Source organism: Vitis vinifera, chromosome 18 (genome assembly GCF_030704535.1).
Source record: "Vitis vinifera cultivar Pinot Noir 40024 chromosome 18, ASM3070453v1".
NCBI classification, from domain to species: domain Eukaryota; kingdom Viridiplantae; phylum Streptophyta; class Magnoliopsida; order Vitales; family Vitaceae; genus Vitis; species Vitis vinifera.
The window spans coordinates 20,138,967-20,156,026 of record NC_081822.1 but is presented as its reverse complement, the minus strand read 5'-3'; the positions used below and the strand labels follow the sequence as shown (position 1 = coordinate 20,156,026).

The window sequence follows — 17,060 nt, the reverse complement described above, 5'->3', positions numbered from 1 at the left end:
AGAGAAGGATTAAAAAATAAAATAAAATTCAAGAACCAAGTTACATTCGATCAGCAGTGAATCATGCTAATATTTGGTTTGATCGATTTCCTCCAATATTACGAATAAATTTCTTGCGTCATGATTATCTTTTGAACCATTTATATCAATATTATTGACTTTGGCTCAAAATTTTGTCGTCACTCGTCACTCGTGAGTATAGTCAGGACCACCATGAAGCAATGATAGGGGAACACCATAACGTGGTTAGCTGGGTTGGATCTTTTCAACCATTTGATTTTAATGGAATTGTTTTGTGGATGAGAAAACATGCATATTTTTTTTACATTTTTCTTAATTAAAAGCAAAGGATTTAATGTGAAACATAGGCTAGAAAAAGGATATAACAAGTTTTTCTATTGCGAATTCCAATTGTTTGGAAGGTGGGAAAACTTCTCAAGAGAGTCCTTAGGTTGCTATCCATTGCAACAAGCCATAGAATTGGGGATGCGCAAGCCATTTCCTCTTTCTCTATCAATTCCTCAAGGAATCTGCCTCCCATATATCGTGTTTGAAAGGCAGCTAAGTATTACCTCACGTTCACCAACCAATCTTCTTTGTCAACCTACTTAGCCCTATAAATCTCCCAACAAATTTCTCAAATAGCATCATTGGAAGACAGAATTGGCTAGCCATTTCTTTGTTAAAGAATGTGGTTTGGTAACAAGATATTCATCACCTGTGTTCTGGCGTTTCTATTGTTTGATGGCCTTTATTGTTGCCAACTTTCAGATCCTTATCGTTTTGTTGTAAGTAGTATGATTCCACAAATCTAAGTCAGCTAATTTTTCTCCTGGTTGGACTACAGCCAACCACAGCTACAGGTTCATTAATTCCTTGCAATATGAAAAGTCACTCACCCATTCCACTGAGCTTATAACATGTCTTGACTTCTCCCTTGCGTGCATATGAACTATCTACAAATCAAAGCATTGCTCATAGTTTGTTCTTATTTCTACGTGGGTTGTTGAGCTCTGAGGCTATGTCTGTTTCATCTATACATGCATCCATATTAATTTGCAGCTATTTAATTCTGTTTATATGTGGGAAGTCTAATGAGTTTTAACCTTTCTCATTTTAGCTGGAAGAAGCTCCATACACAAGACTCTGCAGCACCAAGAACATTTTAACTGTGAATGGGGAGTTCCCAGGCCCAACTATACGAGTTAATGCAGGAGATCAGATAACAGTGGATGTTTATAACAAGGGAAAATATAATGTCACCATTCACTGGTATGGCACTATTTGTGTATTTACAGAATTTGAGATAGATATACTTCATTATCACTCTATCAGTAACTAGCAAACTGATATATATCGGAGGGCTAAACCGAGCATACAAGTGGTGATAATAAGGGAATGTTTTTGCAGGCATGGAGTGAATCAGCTAAGATATCCATGGTCTGATGGTCCTGAGTATATCACCCAGTGCCCTATTCAACCGGGCGGAAAGTTCAGCCAAAAGCTCATACTTTCTACGGAGGAAGGAACTATTTGGTGGCATGCCCACAGCAACTGGACGAGAGCCACTGTCTATGGGGCTATCTTTGTCTATCCCAAGCCAGGAACCACCTATCCTTTTCCTAAACCGGATGCAGAAGTGCCTATAATATTAGGTACTGAAACAAAAAAATTGTCTCTTGAATTGATTCAATGTTACTTCATATATAGCTTAACTGTATTTAATAACGAATTTGATGAAATTTATCATCTTATTTTACTGATTATTAGGAGGGTGGTGGAAGCGAGACATAATGGCTGTTTATGAGCAATTCATTGCAACTGGAGGAGTCCCTAATCAATCTGATGCTTTTACCATAAATGGTCAGCCTGGTGATCTATATCCATGCTCAAAATCAGGTATATATAAACCTCCTTACTGATATATACTGAGAACCTAGCTAGGTAAGTTAGCTCTTCAGTAATGGTTGTAGGATTTGAATATGATGGGTTAGTTCACTGTATAGCACCATACATCTATTAACATGAATATTTGAGGAATCAATGCCAGGGACACCATTAGCATTAACACCAATGTGTTCGTGCAAAAATATATAAAGCAGTTTACTGGCATTCAAAATTATCAACCACATAAGAGAAAAGCATCAAACAATTACAATAGACACGGATGATAATGGGACGGGTTTTTTCATATGCCCACATTGCCTATCCTAATAAAATGAGTTTGGGGAAATTGTAAATAGATTAGGGGTAGGTTTGAGATTTTTTTTTAAAAAAAAAAACTCAAGTCAAGGTGCAAAATAGGTTCAGGTGCCTTGCCTTGTCTTGTAGATATATAATGAATAAAAAAATTATTTAAATTTATTTTTAAATTTTTTTCCTTTTTTCAATATTATAAAGTAAAAAAAAAAAAATTATCAGCAAAATAAGTTATAAATAATGATATAATATTTATTTATTGATTAATGAATTATATTTATTTTAAATATAATTAAAATCTTTAAGAATTTTACGAATTAAAAGTAAAAATCAAGGCATGATCATGTAGATATAGGAAATATATTTAAATAATTGAGATGGGCTTGTGATGGGAATACTCATCCAAAACCCTCCTAGCTCATTGTCATCCTTACTTGTAGATGGGCTTATTATAGGCCCCTTTTAATGAACTTTCTTTACCAAGATTATGGGTTAGAGTGAAGTCTCCCAACATCTTTGTCCCCACTTCGATTGATTTCCCTTCCGCTCAAGACACCAAGTTCATCATTTATCTTTCATTCAATCATAGAAAATTGAAGGGTTTAAGTTTATAATTTATAAATGGTTTTAAATACTTTTATAATTTCAATCATTAAACTTAATTTATAATTTCTTCTATGATAGATCTCAATTACTTTTATATTTCATTTTTCTTATTGTTTACTCTTACAAACTAAATAAGAGAATTCAGACTCCCTTCCTAATTTTCCCCTTTCATTTCCAAAAGCTCTGGCTTGTTTTACCCATTGCCAACATTACAAAAATAATGTTAGAACTAATTCACTGACAGTTGGAATAAAATATGACACTAATTGGGCATTATTAATTCATGGATTAGAGATTTGACCAAAAAGAAATAACCTGAAAGATCCCAATAGTTGAAGTTGTATATCCTTTGCCATCTTACTGCTTGTGTTTGACATGCATCAAATGGACTAGACATAATTTTTTGTACACTATAGGGTCTGCTGCCTTGTACCTTTTATGTGAATCCACGCCCTGCTGAATTTTTTAGAGCCACTTCACATTTTATGCTTGTGAAATAATTTTAATAATAAAGCATTAAAAAAAAAAATATCGAAAACTTAGCAGTTTCTAGGCATGCTTCTACAGCACTTCATCCTACCATAATAAACTTCAGTTCACCCTCTATTTTTCAGAAACATTCAAGCTAAATGTGGATCAAGGCAAGACTTATCTACTCCGCATGGTCAATGCTGACGTGAATGACATTCTCTTCTTCGCCGTTGCCGGACATCCAATCACCGTGGTGGGAGCAGATGGTAGCTACACCAAGCCGTTGACAAGAGATTACATTGCAATAGCCCCTGGACAAACGCTGGACGCCTTGTTGCATGCCAACCAACAGCCTGATCACTATTATATGGCTGCTAGGGCTTATTTTACTGCTATTAATGTTGATTTCGATCGCAGTACAACTACAGCTATTGTACAGTATAATGGAAACTACACTCCCTCTCCATCTCTTTCCTTGCCTTACCTTCCCAACTATAATGACACTAGTGCATCCTTTAATTTCAGCTCTAGCCTTAGAAGCCTAGCCAGTGAAGATCATCCAGTAAGTGTTCCCAAGAATGTTACCACTCAGTTGATTACCACTGTTTCTGTGAACACACTACCCTGCATTCCTAATGGTACATGTCAGGGACCAAATGGGACTCGATTCAGCGCAAGCATGAATAACATAAGCTTTATACTCCCATCAATCGATATACTCCAGGCATACTATGGCCATATCAAAGGGGTGTATGGGGATCACTTTCCAAAATACCCACCATATATATTCAATTTTACAGATGAGTATCTGCCACTGAACCTAGAGATACCGAAGCTGGGGACCGAGGTGTATATCCTGGATTACAACTCCACCGTGGAGATTGTTTTCCAAGGCACAAATTTGGTTGCAGGGATAGATCACCCCATGCATCTACACGGGCATAGCTTTTATGTCGTTGGATTGGGACAGGGAAATTTCGACCCTGAGAAGGACCCTTTGGGGTATAATTTAGTTGACCCTCCTTATAGGAACACTGTTACTGTCCCTAAGAATGGCTGGAGTACCATCAGATTCAAGGCAGACAATCCGGGTAAGTGAAGCTAATGGCTTCAACACCTATTACTAGTACTATAACTCCTAGTATACATCTTGATGTTTTTTTGTTTCTTTGTCACAGGAGTGTGGTTCATGCACTGTCATTTAGATCGCCACCTTACATGGGGCATGGATATGGTGTTCATAGTAAGAGATGGAGATCAATGGGACGAACGCATGCTACCTCCACCACCTGATATGCCGCCATGTTAATTACACTGCAGTGAATTTGTACTAGATTTCCTTTATACTTATGGTTGTAATTGGCTTGAATATATTTTCAAGCTCATATATTGCATATATGGAAAGCAGTAGTTACTGTCTGTGCTGGAACTTGAATAAGAAATGCAGAATACAAGTAATTTCATTAGTAGAATTTTCTACTTTCTTTTAAGCTTCATTGAAGACGTGCTATCAATCAAAATTAATCATAAGGAAAAGAAAAACAAAGTCTAATCCCATCACTGGACGAATTTCATTTAATAAAATATGGACCGGTGATTTCATTCATTCAATTGTTAAATACATTATGTCAAATCACTGAGACCATTGAATACATTTACATTCATACTAAGTCGAAGAAAAAATTTAGAAAGGGGAAATAAGAAAATGGTGTACTAATTTCTCTGAAATATATGCATAGGGATCATCCTATGAAAAACATTGTCATCCAATGTAGCACAGCCTCCATCTTGAGTTAGAAACTGATAAAATCCAAGATCATGATCATGATCAGAATGGTGTGAAAATCCGTGATGAATCCTTGTTGTCAATTCAGTCATTCCACCAATTGATCAAGCTTAACAAACTTTCTCCTTTGGTGTTCCTAGGTCTTGCCCATGATCAGGATCCTTGGGATAGCCCATCATTTTTCAGAAGCAAAACCAGCAGAGGAAGTGATTGATCCTAGTTGAAAAAGTGTCACAAACTCACAACGTACAACTTGGCTCTATAATGATGGATTGCTCACCTCATGGCTTCTAGGAATCATGATTGTGGAGATACTCAGAATGATAATAGTGGAAGATTCAAAACCACAAACTTGGAACATTCTTGAAGAGCAATTGTTGCCGATTACAAAAGAAAAATAAAACACACTAAAGAATCAATTACACAGGCTGAAGGGGCATTGTCCATTGACTGATACGTCCAAAAATTCAAGGCATTGTGTGATAGCTTAGCAGCTATAAATCAACCTATCTCAGGCACTAATAAAGTGTTCCAATTAGAATGAGGTTTTGGTTCAAAATACCAAAATTTTCTTGTGGTAATGCTTTCAAAGCAGCCTTATCCTTCATTAAATCAATTTATTCTATCCCTAAAAAGCAATGAACAGAAGTTGAAAAATCAAAAGATGGAGAACAAGATACTGACTAATTATGCTCATGCGTTTTTTGGGCAAATAGGTCCTAGGAGAAATGGTCGAGGAGGTAGCAGGTTCAATTCAAGAGTTTAAGGCTTCACCCCAGCTAGTCAACTGACTCCTCAAGGCTCTTGACCTCCAAAAAATCACAGAAATAATTTAAAAAATTAATATAGCAAAGAAAATAATAATAGAAAACAGTAGATAGAAAATATAATTCATTGCTTAATATCTGGCAAGGCAAATCACACAGTCATATGTTGGAAAAAATTGCACAAACAATAATTTGTCCTTAACTCAGGACGATAACAATGGATAAAAATAAACTTTTTTTCCCTCTTTGTGTAATTAAATAGGCACGTGACATTAAAAAAAGAAACTCAATAGGTAAATCAAACAGAATAAATAAGCAAAGCAAAAAAATCAAGGTACCAATTTTTTTTACAGAAAAAACCCTCTACTGTGAAGGGAAACAAAACCATGTGACTTAGTCTAGTTAAAATCTTCCACTATGAAAATAATGGGTACACTGATTCTTTTATAGAAGAATATTGGGGGTTTATTATCACCAGTAGGAGGAAGAACCATAGTTGGATTATGGACACACAAGGTCAAATAACCCACTCATTTTCTCTCTCTTTTTTTTTCCTAGTTTTTGTACTATATCTGTGCAACCACACACACATCCCATCTTTTCATCTAATATATATATATATATATATATATATATTAGGTTTCACATTTCCTTTTTTTTCTTTTCTTTTCCTTTTTTTAATTTATTGACGTGGGCCCCCTACCTCCACAAGGGAGGGACACCACTCAATAAATCTCCATCTCACTCTCATGTGGAGAGGGGCTCGTCCATATCAGCTATCTCATTGTAGGCTCCAAGTTTCTCTTTCGGTAATGTCTTGGTCAACATATCCAAACCATGCATTATCATTACTATGAACTTTTTCAATTTGCAACAACTTCATCTCTAGCACATCTCGAATCCAATGGTACCACACATCAATATGCTTTGATTATGAGTGAAAAGTATAATTTTTACTAAGATGGATTGCATTTTAGCTGTCACAGTAAAGGAGAAACTTCTCTTGTTTATGACCCAACTCTTATAGGAACTTCTTCATCCACAAGACTTCTTTGCAATATTCTATAATTGCAATATACACAACCTCCATAGTCGACAATGTAACACACTTCTATGGTTTAGATTACCAAGGAACTACTCCCCCTGCAAAAGTTATCAAATAACCTGAAGTGGACTTTCTTGAATCTATATCACCAACCTTATCTACGCTTGCGAAACTATCTAACACAGGCTTTCCATTGCCAAAGCATTAACAACCTTTGGAAGTTCCACTGAGATATTTGAGAATCCACTTAACTACTGTCTAATTTCTTTTGTTTAGATTAGAAAGAAATTGATTGATAACATCAACTACATGAGCTATATCGGGCCTTGTACATACCATGACGTACATCAAACTACCAACTACAGATGCATAAGGCACTCTCTTCATGTCTTCTTATTATTTCTCATTGGTAGGATATTGTTTGCTACTAAGCTTGAAATGACCTACAAGTGGTGATACAACAAGCATTGCCTTGTGTTGAAACGCTTTAGAACTTTCTCAATGTACCTCTTTTGAGATAACCAAAGTTTTTTTTGCTTTCTATCACAAATAATCTTCATACCAAGAATGTGCTTAGTTAGTCCTAAATCCTTTATGGCAAAGGATTTATTGAGATCCTTCTTCAGTTTCTCAATCTTACTTGTATCTATTGGACTTTAAGATCTAAGCAATAGAAGCAATATCAGTTTTTGAAAAATTGATCTTTATGGTTAAAATATTAACCTTTAGGTTTGGATGTTCTCAAACCTTAAATCCAAGTGTTAAAGAATCAAATCAATGTCGTCAAAAGTCTCGTAGACCCATGATCTTCTATTTGATGTCACAACCTGGTTCTTAGCACACTTTCGATAGAGAAGAAGAGAGAGTAAAGGCTATGACTCTCTTTTTCTTTGGAGGTGGATGACAACTATATGGAAATCCTAATCCCTAAAGGGTATTTATAAGGTTCCTCCTTGGGCTTAAGTGACTTAAGCCTACTAAGGGTTTGTGTCACTTAATCTAGCCCAAAATGGGTCCTAATTGATTAATTAACCAAACAAGACCTACTAATTAATCAATTATCCCCATCCAAAGACCTTGTTCATGAAGATAAAACCCGGATCTTTCCATTTTCCAAACCCAAACCAAGTTAGGGACATGCATAACTATCCAAGGCTTTTTCTAGATCCTATGCATAGTGGGAAAATAGCATTTTTAAACTTTAAAGGGATTCAAAAAGAGCTAACGAAAACCATAACTCAAATTTGGATGTTCCCAAATCAAATCCACGTGGCAAAGATGAAGAACGAAATTGTAGAAGTATCATAAACCCAAAGTCTTCCACCCAATGATTTGAACCTTGATTTTGACACACTTTTAGTGGGAATGGAAGAAAGAGTGGAGGTTATGACTTTCTCTCGCTCTGGAGATAGAAGACAACTCTTTAGAAAAAGTTATGGGAACCCTAACCCCTAAGGGGGTATTTATAGGGTTTCCTACTAGCCTTAAGTGACTTGAGTACACTAAAGGTTTGGGTCACTTAATCTAGTCGAAAACAGGTCCTTATTGATTAATTAACCCAACAAAGCCTACTAATTAATCAATTAGCTCAATTCAGAGGCCTTGTTCACTTACTCCTATTCAACCTTACATAATTACCAAAACGCCTTTATGGACAAAAGTGAACTTAGAACCAATTCGACCCTCATAACCCATGCCAACAAGGTGTATGAGCTCAAAGAGAGAACTACTAGGACCCATAGGAATACTGGCTCTCTCAAAATCCAATTCTAAAGTTGATTCAACATCCCATTATAGAGAATTAATTGAACTCTAGTATCCTATGTAAATGAAAACAAAACACCAAGTGCTTGAGTCCATGACTTGCTATCCATTATGTTTAGTCTCCCCATGAACTAGTGTCCATAGTCTAACAAAATGAAAGCTATCAACCTTTCAAGACTCCCTCTACCATCCTTAAGTTACATGTCCTCTTATTGTATGTTCAATTGATATATCTTAGCTCTTAAAGAGCCTATGTCAAGTTCCACTTAAGAAACTACTATGGTCATAGTTTCCATGAACACACCTCTTTAAGATCACCCCAAGGAGACACACAGTCTAAATCCCAAGAGATATCATGGTGTCACTATTGAGAATACCTATTGCTATTAGTTTCCATCAATAGTGACCCAATCCATAGGGAATATATTATTAGTTTACAATCTCACCCATAAGTCAAAGTCATTGCTAACTTCAACACAAGCGTAATATTCTCTCAAGGTTAAGAGACAACATAATAAAGCAGCTTGGTGAAGTTATGACTACATGATAACCTTAAGTCATAACTCACCATAGGTTATGTCCAATGTGTAACCATACACATTAGTGCACTCACCATGGGAAACCCATCTCAATAACCAAGACCAATCATCCCTCCAATTAGGAGATGGTGCACTACAACCTGTAATAGGTTGCCTAGTGATTGCGTGCCCAACTGGTGTACCTTGAGTTTGGTTCTCAAACGAGAGTAATCAACAAAATTTATAACCTATATCACCATGCACTAGGATAGCCTTAGCTAATATAGCATAGTGGCTTTAGGATCGTTCACTGGGAAGGGTTTTCAACTTACAACTGATACCAATTCAAAGTTAAATTGGTGCTTTTTCATTTCAAGGTTAGCTTAAGAAGAAAAAATAAACTTTGGTTGAAAAAGGATTTGTTTTAAGCTAACTAAAAAGAAACTAATGGGAATTACTTATAAAGAAAAGAGTTCCTTGGAGTTTTAGGTTCATTGGGGAGGCTCTTCATGCAAAAACAGAGCTCTGATCACTTGAATCTTTTCCTTGCATTAGAGAATTAACATATAGTTAATTCTCTAACCGGTGTTGTACAGATGTTTCCCTTTAATGGATTTTAGCACTAATTCCCTCTCACTAATGCAACTTGCAATGGCTCGTGCCTCTCACCTAGCATTTTCTATTCAAGGTGATCATTAACCTTGGACTTCCCTTCTCAAGCTCGCAAGAGATAACTAATGGATGTCTCATTAGAGCCTAAAAGCTTACCAAGTGTTAGCAATTCTAGAAAATCCTACCTTCAAGTCACCTTCCAAAGGCTCGCAAGAGATAAACTAGTGCATCTCCATGGACGGAGATCACTTACCTTACCAAGTGTTGGCCCAGGTGAATTGAAGGCGTTTTAAGTTAACTAAAAACATAGAAATCCTTAATGGGTCACACTTTCTCTTCATTAACAGCTGAAACAACAAAACTACCAATTCTTGCATTCGGGGCCTTACCTGGCTACCTTAGCTCCAAGGAACTAAAAGCTTAGCCACTCATTCTCTGAGGAAACATCCTCACAGCTTGTTTGGTTAGTAAGAAAAAATAAATACAATACAATCAAATTGAGTAGGTAAGGCAGAGCAAAGCTCTGTACTTTACTTCCTTCCAAAACTATACAAAAGATGTCTCTGAGAACAAGCTCCCCGACATATCACTGTAATGGAAATTAAAAACAATATATATGAGGCTATTTACCCTTTGTTCTTGCTTAATAACTAAGGAATCCTATGATAGGTGATTGCAAGGAGAGAATGGGGATTTAGACATCAAATATCTAAAGCAAAAAATCTAAAAATGTCAGTCGCAAATATCGGGAAATACTAAGGAGAATTTCGCAGGCGTGCAAGATGGCTGCGAAATTTCGCAACCTGAAGGACACCATGTCGTAGCCAAAGGCTGATTTCGCAGCCATCCTCTTGTGATTTCACAGCCAAAGGCTGATTTCGCAACCCGCGAAATTGGCCTTTAGCTTGGTGTGATCAGCTTCCAATGGCTCTAACTCCTTCATTTTAACTCTGAATCATGCACCGTTTAAAGCATTGGATTGCTGACTTCCTGAGCTTCGAAACGACATATAGTATGCATAATTTGAGCTCCAGAAAGTACTCCAAAAGGGGCTGAAAGTTTCTGTTCTCTTGAATGCTTCATGTTAGATTTCTCTCTTTGCTTTCCCTCCTTGAATTCATGATTTGCTTATGGAAAAGGACTACAAAGCTTCAAAGCTTTGGTTCTTCATGTTACTGGGCTTCCCATTGCTTTGCCATGGATTCCAAAGAACTCTCCTCAATCTTGGATTGCTTTGGTGATCAAATTACTAACAAAAACACCAAAACTTACACAATTTGATTAGAAATGATTGCAAAGGTCCTTAATATGTTAATTGAGTTAAAAGGTAATAACTACTACTCAAAAGTGTTTAAAAGAGTTAATTACAAGCTATCAAATAGCCCTTTTTGAGTAGTAATCACCTAGACCCATGAATTGATTGTGAACAAGTCATCTATTTGCAAGGAACCCATGACTTAGAACTTCTATGCAACTCCTAATGCACCTAAGTCGTATACAATGCAAAAGATGTAGGCAACAATGCTCATAAAGAATAATACATGGAATAAGGATAGATAAAAGTGAAATTGGAACATCATTAAATAAATAATGAATTCCAAATTTATTACATCATATCATGCTTTTAAGGGCTCTATCCTAACATTCTCCCACTAGCCCTCAAAGCATTATGCTTATAAAGCATGACAAATACTCATTTGAAACCTATGTTATCCCTACGACCAAAAAAAACTCTCCTTGTCAATGTCTTGGTGAAGGGATTCACTAGGTTTTCCACTTAAGGTATCTAGTCAACCATCACGTCACCCTCTAAACTATCTCAATACTTTGGAGCACAAGCACATAATCCCTCTTTCTCAAATACACTTGAGTATATGCTTAACATAACATAATTTTCCTATTCTTATAATCCCTAAGGACTTTAAACTCAAGAATATATTGCACCCCTTTTGGGTTTATATCTAGAATCAAGTAAACAACCAGATCTTGACTAATGACTCTATTCCTACATCATTCTCAATGGGTAGATTGTCATCTACCTATAGATCCTCCTATTATGTATTCAAGTGACATGTCTTAGCTCTCAAAGAGCCTATGTCAAGTTCCACTTAAAGAACTATAATGACCATAGTTTCCATGAACACACCTCCTTAGGATTACCCAAGGGGACACGTTATCTCAATCCTATGAGATATCTGGTACCTTTATTGAGAATACCTATTGCTACCAATTTCCATCAATAATGACCTGATCCATAGAGAATACATTATTGGCTTACGATCACACTCGTAAGTCAAAGCCATTGCTAACTTTAGCACAAGCTCAATATTCTCTCAAGGTTGAGAGACAACATAATAAAACTGATTGGTGAGATCATGACTACTTGATAGCCTTAAGTCATGACTCATCATAGGTCTTGTCCAATGTGTAACCATATACACTAGTGCCTTGATATGTTTACCCAATAGGTTATCTAATTTCGCCTTAAATTCAATGAGTTTATCCAAGGCATTAGACTTCCTATCTACATATCCAAACCTAGAGTACTTATCAATAAAATGATCAAATACCCGTACTTTCCATAAATAAACACAAAAAAGTTCATACACATGAGTATGCACTAACTCCAAATATTCCTTGGTCCCATGTCCTTTAAAAATAAAGGGGACTCTTGGTCTTTTTACCATTTACATATAATTTGTAAATTGAAAGATCTTTTAGAATAAGAAGATCTATACTTAATTAGTCTTTGGATCCTATTTTGATTAATATAACCTAGTGATAACCCGACTCTTGGTAGCTTGGCATGTAAGGGTATCAACAAAATTTATACCTAAGGTCCTTACACTAAAGTAGCAAAGCTACTATAGCATAGTGGCTCTAGGATCGAACACTGGGAAGGGTTTTTACTTTAACTGGTGAAGTTCGGAGGATGGAGTGAACTTTTCTTAATAAAAATTAGGTTAAGATGAAAACATAAAAAGATGAAGGTGTTGTAAACTAAACTAACATGAAAATAGGTTAAAAGATGGAAAAAGAATTTTCTCAAAGCTTTGGATAGCCATGCTTAACTCACTGTGTAAAAATGGAGATTTTGGGACTTTTCACCTCAAGTTGGGGAAGCAACTAAGGTGATGCTTACTTCCCGAACCGGTATGAGTTTAACAACTGAGTTTTAGTCCTTGAAAACTTACAAAAAGGGTAGTTGAACCTCATAAATGCTCTTTTAATGATATAGGTCATCTCCTCGACTTGCAATACAATGGCTCGTAGGAGATAACTAATGAACGTCAGTGGATCTAACAATAAGAATCCACTGAGACCAAAAGGTTATCAAGTATTGGCCATTCAAAGCAAGTCAGAGGGATTAAAAGCTTTACTTTGAATGAAAACATTTATGACGCTCAGCTACTAACATTTATGGCTTGGAAATCTCCATCCTGACACGGGAGCTTCACATGGCATCCATTACTTCAAGAAACTAAAAGGTTTTAGCCTCTCATCCTTGGGGATTTCATCCTCCAAGGATGTTTGGCTACTAAGAAAATGAGAAAGAAAAGAGAAAAGAAACGTATGAACAAAAGTGCTCTTATAACTTATAAAGTTATAGGTTACTAGATTTAATGATCTGAGGCTCTTCACCTCTATTTAAAGACAATAACAAGCTAAATTACAAGAGCTATTACAAAAGCAACCTATTAATTGGTTGATTACAAGGGTAAAATAGGTATTTACAAAGCTAAAAATCAAGCAAAATATCTTGGAGAACCGGCAGTGGAATATCATCAACACCGTCTCAAAACAGGGGATTTCAGAGGTATTTCGCAAAGTGGCTAAATCCACCTTGTGAAATTTCGCAAGGGGGTTCTTCATGGTGCGAAGTGGCCAAATTTCGCACCATGAAGAAAATCTCCTTGCGAAATTGGTCATTTGACATGATGCAGTTGTCTTCCGAAGGCCATATCTTCCTTATTTCAGCTCCAAATCATACACGGTTTGAAGCGTTGGATTCTTGACTTCCTAAGATTTCAAATGGTATATAGAATGAAAAAAATGGACTTCAGGAAGTGCTTCAAAAGTGCGAAAGAAGACTGCAGCTGTTTTCTTCACTCTGTTTCCCTCTTCTCCATTGCTTGTGCTCGTGTTTCCACTTGAAATTCAAGCCTGTAATCATCCAAAATCCTTGCTTAACTCGCCCAAATAGCTCCTCCATCAATTGGCATGCTTGAATCGATTCATAAGCTGATAAAAACATGTAAACTTGCCACAAAATGGTTAAAACCAATTACTAAGGACCTTAATGAATTAATTGGGTTAAATGAATATGATTACTACTCAAAGGTGCTTAAAACCATTATAATTAGGTCTAAAAAATAGAACTTTTTGGTAGTAATCACCTAGGCATTAGAAGTCAAATGTTTGATTAGTACTAGGTTTTTTCTTTTAGTGAGATTTTACTATTCTCATTACTTGGTGATTACTACCAAAAAGTGCTATTTTGTAGACCTAATTATAATGGTTTTAAGCACCTTTGAGTAGTAATCATATTCATTTAACCCAATTAATTCATTAAGGTCCTTAGTAATTGGTTTTAACCATTTTGTGGCAAGTTTACATGTTTTTATCAGCTTATGAATCAATCCAAGCATGCCAAATGATGGAGAAGCTACTTGGACAAGTTATGGCAAAGCTTTTGGAAGCTCAAATTCATGAAGAACCAACCTTTGGAGCTCCATAGCCCTTTGCCAAAGTCGTTCAAAGTATGCAAGTAAAGAACAATGGAGAAGAGGAAAGCAAAGTGAAAAAATCAGAGGACAGCAGCTGCAGTCTTCTTTCGCACTTTTGGAGCACTTTACGAAGTCCATTTTCTACATTCTATATACCATTTCAAAGCTTAGGAAGTCAAGAATCCAACGCTTTAAACCGTGTACAATTTGGAGCTGAAATGAGGAAGATATGGCCTTTGGAAACTAACTGCTCCAGGTTGTGCGAAAATTTCGCACGACACAGGTGTTATGCGAAATTCACATAACACCTTCAAAATTCGCATAACCCATGCATGGTGCGAATTTTCCTCTGTTTTTGCCAACTCCACTTTAGATATTTTCTTATGTATTTTTTGATGTAATTTCCTTTCTTATCCTTGTAACTAACCAATCACAAGCTTTTGCTTTTGTAAAGACTATATAAGGGGTGGAAATCACCTCTTGAAATATATAGAACATGCGTGTTACGTTTTACACTGAGTGATATACAGAGCTCTCTCGTTTCTCTTTTCTCTTTACTATTTTATTTTCTTGGAAGCCAAACAGCCTCTGAGGGCTTTTCCTCAGAGGATGATTGGCTAAAACTTTTAGTTTCTCAAAGTATGGATGTTATGTGATGACTTGGATGCAATCCCATGGAAATTTCTCGCACCCGGAAGGTAAGGTAGTCATTTTTCATTAAAGGTTCATTAATGCAAAGTTTGGTTTTTATTTCCTTTAGACAACTTCCAACGGCCAATACTTGATAAGCTTTTGGATTTCTATCCATTAGTTATCTCCTACGAGCTATTGGAAGGTGAGGTTTTCAATTCCAAGTTTGTCATTAATCCGTTAGAACCAATTTCAATGGCCGTTGAAAGGTGAGTTTATCACCTGGAATGACTTTGAGTTGCCAATATTTGGTAAGCTTTTGACTTTAGACCATTAGTTATCTCTTACGAGCCATTCAAAGGAAGTCTAAGGTGAATAACCATTGATGAAATTCACTACCATCTGTTTTGTCATTTTAAAGGATTAAAACTTGATTTGCTAAATCCATATCGGTTCGGGAAGCAAGCATCACCATAGTTACAACCCCAACGCGAGGAGCCTATCCTAAGATTTCCAATTTGCATAAGAGCCAGAGCATAGCTATCCTATCTTTGAGAAACTTGTTTTTACACCCTTTCATTTTAGTCTTTAATGTTAGCTTAGATTAGTTTAAATCTTTCTAAAACATTTACATCTTCTTTTAAAGCTAACATCCATAAGAAAATCATCTATTTTCCTAATTTGAATATCACTTGTATTTGCGAAAACCCTTCCCAGTGAACGATCCTAGAACCACTATGCTATAGTAGCTTGGCTACTTTAGTAATAGTATTCAAGGTATAAATTTTGTTGATACGCCTTTAAAGCTAAGCTACCATGAGTCGAATCAAATGTTTCACCCCCCAACTGACTCATTGCTAGTCCCTTAGCAATGGAGGAGATAAAAACTAAGTAAACTATAATAATATACATAAAAGGGATCATGCAAATCACTCCAAAAAATGATATGAGTGGCATAATGGACATCCATGGATCAATAAAGATGTGAAACTCAACCTATAATAAGAGTTGTCAAAGCATTCACTTGCTCATAGAGTACAAAGAATGGATATTATGCAAGTTTAAGCATCAAAAGAATTTCCAATCTCAAAAGATCCAAATCAAACTCTTCCGATAAAAGCTAAGTGTTAATGTTTTAATTTCAATTTGTGCATTCCTTGTTGGATTCGAGACCAAGAGGGAACCCTGGTACAAGTTGAAGAAAAGAGCCTTAGTTGAATATCATTTTTTTTAGAAATGGAAATTCCACATGAAGATCAAAGCTCTCATTATGATCATGAGAAGGAAAAATTTGCATACTTATCCATGAGGGGTCGGATTGAATTAGGGAAAAGGCAAGTTCAACAAAGCCAATGGGGTAGTAAGTATGCTTTGAATGAAGACATGAGCATGAAGGCAAAGCTAGCATCTATGGCTAGAAGGATAGACGAGTTTGAATTGAGGAATGTGCATACTGAAGCACAACCACAAGCCATGCCAACTTCATTTGAGTATATAAACCATCCCAACCTTACAACCCAACCTCAACCTCAACCATCAATGAGTACATCTTCATTGGAGCAAGCCATTTTGAAGATAAGCAAAGTCATGGAGGACTTTGTAGGTGAGCAACAAAAGATCAACTCTCATCTTAATGAAAAGATTGATAATTTGGAGAGTTCAATAAATGTAAGAATAGAGGGGGTTTATAATGATCTATCACTAAGGATAGAAAAAGTTCAAGACTCCATTGAGAAGCTCACCAATCTCGACATAGCAAGGGGGAAAAGGAAGCTTCCTCCTCAACCCCACCATAACCTTCAAGGAACCAATGCAAAAAGATCAAGGAAAGTGTTGAAGATCGACACTTTGGTAGGGGATTGCTATGACAACTCTATGGACCAACCTTCCATTGAAAATCATAAGGTTCAAGATGATAAAGGGTTACCTGAACCC

At 36.2% G+C, this 17,060-nt stretch overlaps 1 protein-coding gene across 2 annotated transcripts; it reads left to right on the top strand.

Annotated features, from left to right (window-relative positions):
* Positions 1-572: 572 nt before the first annotated feature.
* Positions 573-4,748, top strand: LOC100258638 (laccase-15). Of its 2 annotated transcripts, none has more exons than XM_003634872.4 (6): positions 573-788; positions 1,121-1,272; positions 1,411-1,655; positions 1,771-1,899; positions 3,420-4,367; positions 4,455-4,748. In XM_003634872.4, the coding sequence occupies exons 1-6, from the start codon at positions 690-692 to the stop codon at positions 4,583-4,585; spliced, it is 1,704 nt and encodes a 567-aa protein (XP_003634920.2). In that variant the 5' UTR covers positions 573-689; the 3' UTR covers positions 4,586-4,748. The 2 variants fall into 2 exon arrangements, with proteins under 2 accessions (XP_003634920.2, XP_059590863.1); XM_059734880.1 differs by lacking the exon at positions 573-788 and adding an exon at positions 923-998.
* Positions 4,749-17,060: the final 12,312 nt, after the last annotated feature.

Coding starts and splice junctions, on each gene's coding strand:
- LOC100258638 (XM_003634872.4), top strand. CDS start 690: ATGTGGTTTGGTAACAAGATATTCATCACCTGTGTTCTGGCGTTTCTA. Junction 1,273..1,410: donor TATAATGTCACCATTCACTG/GTATGGCACTAT, acceptor ATGTTTTTGCAG/GCATGGAGTGAATCAGCTAA. Junction 1,900..3,419: donor ATATCCATGCTCAAAATCAG/GTATATATAAAC, acceptor TCTATTTTTCAG/AAACATTCAAGCTAAATGTG.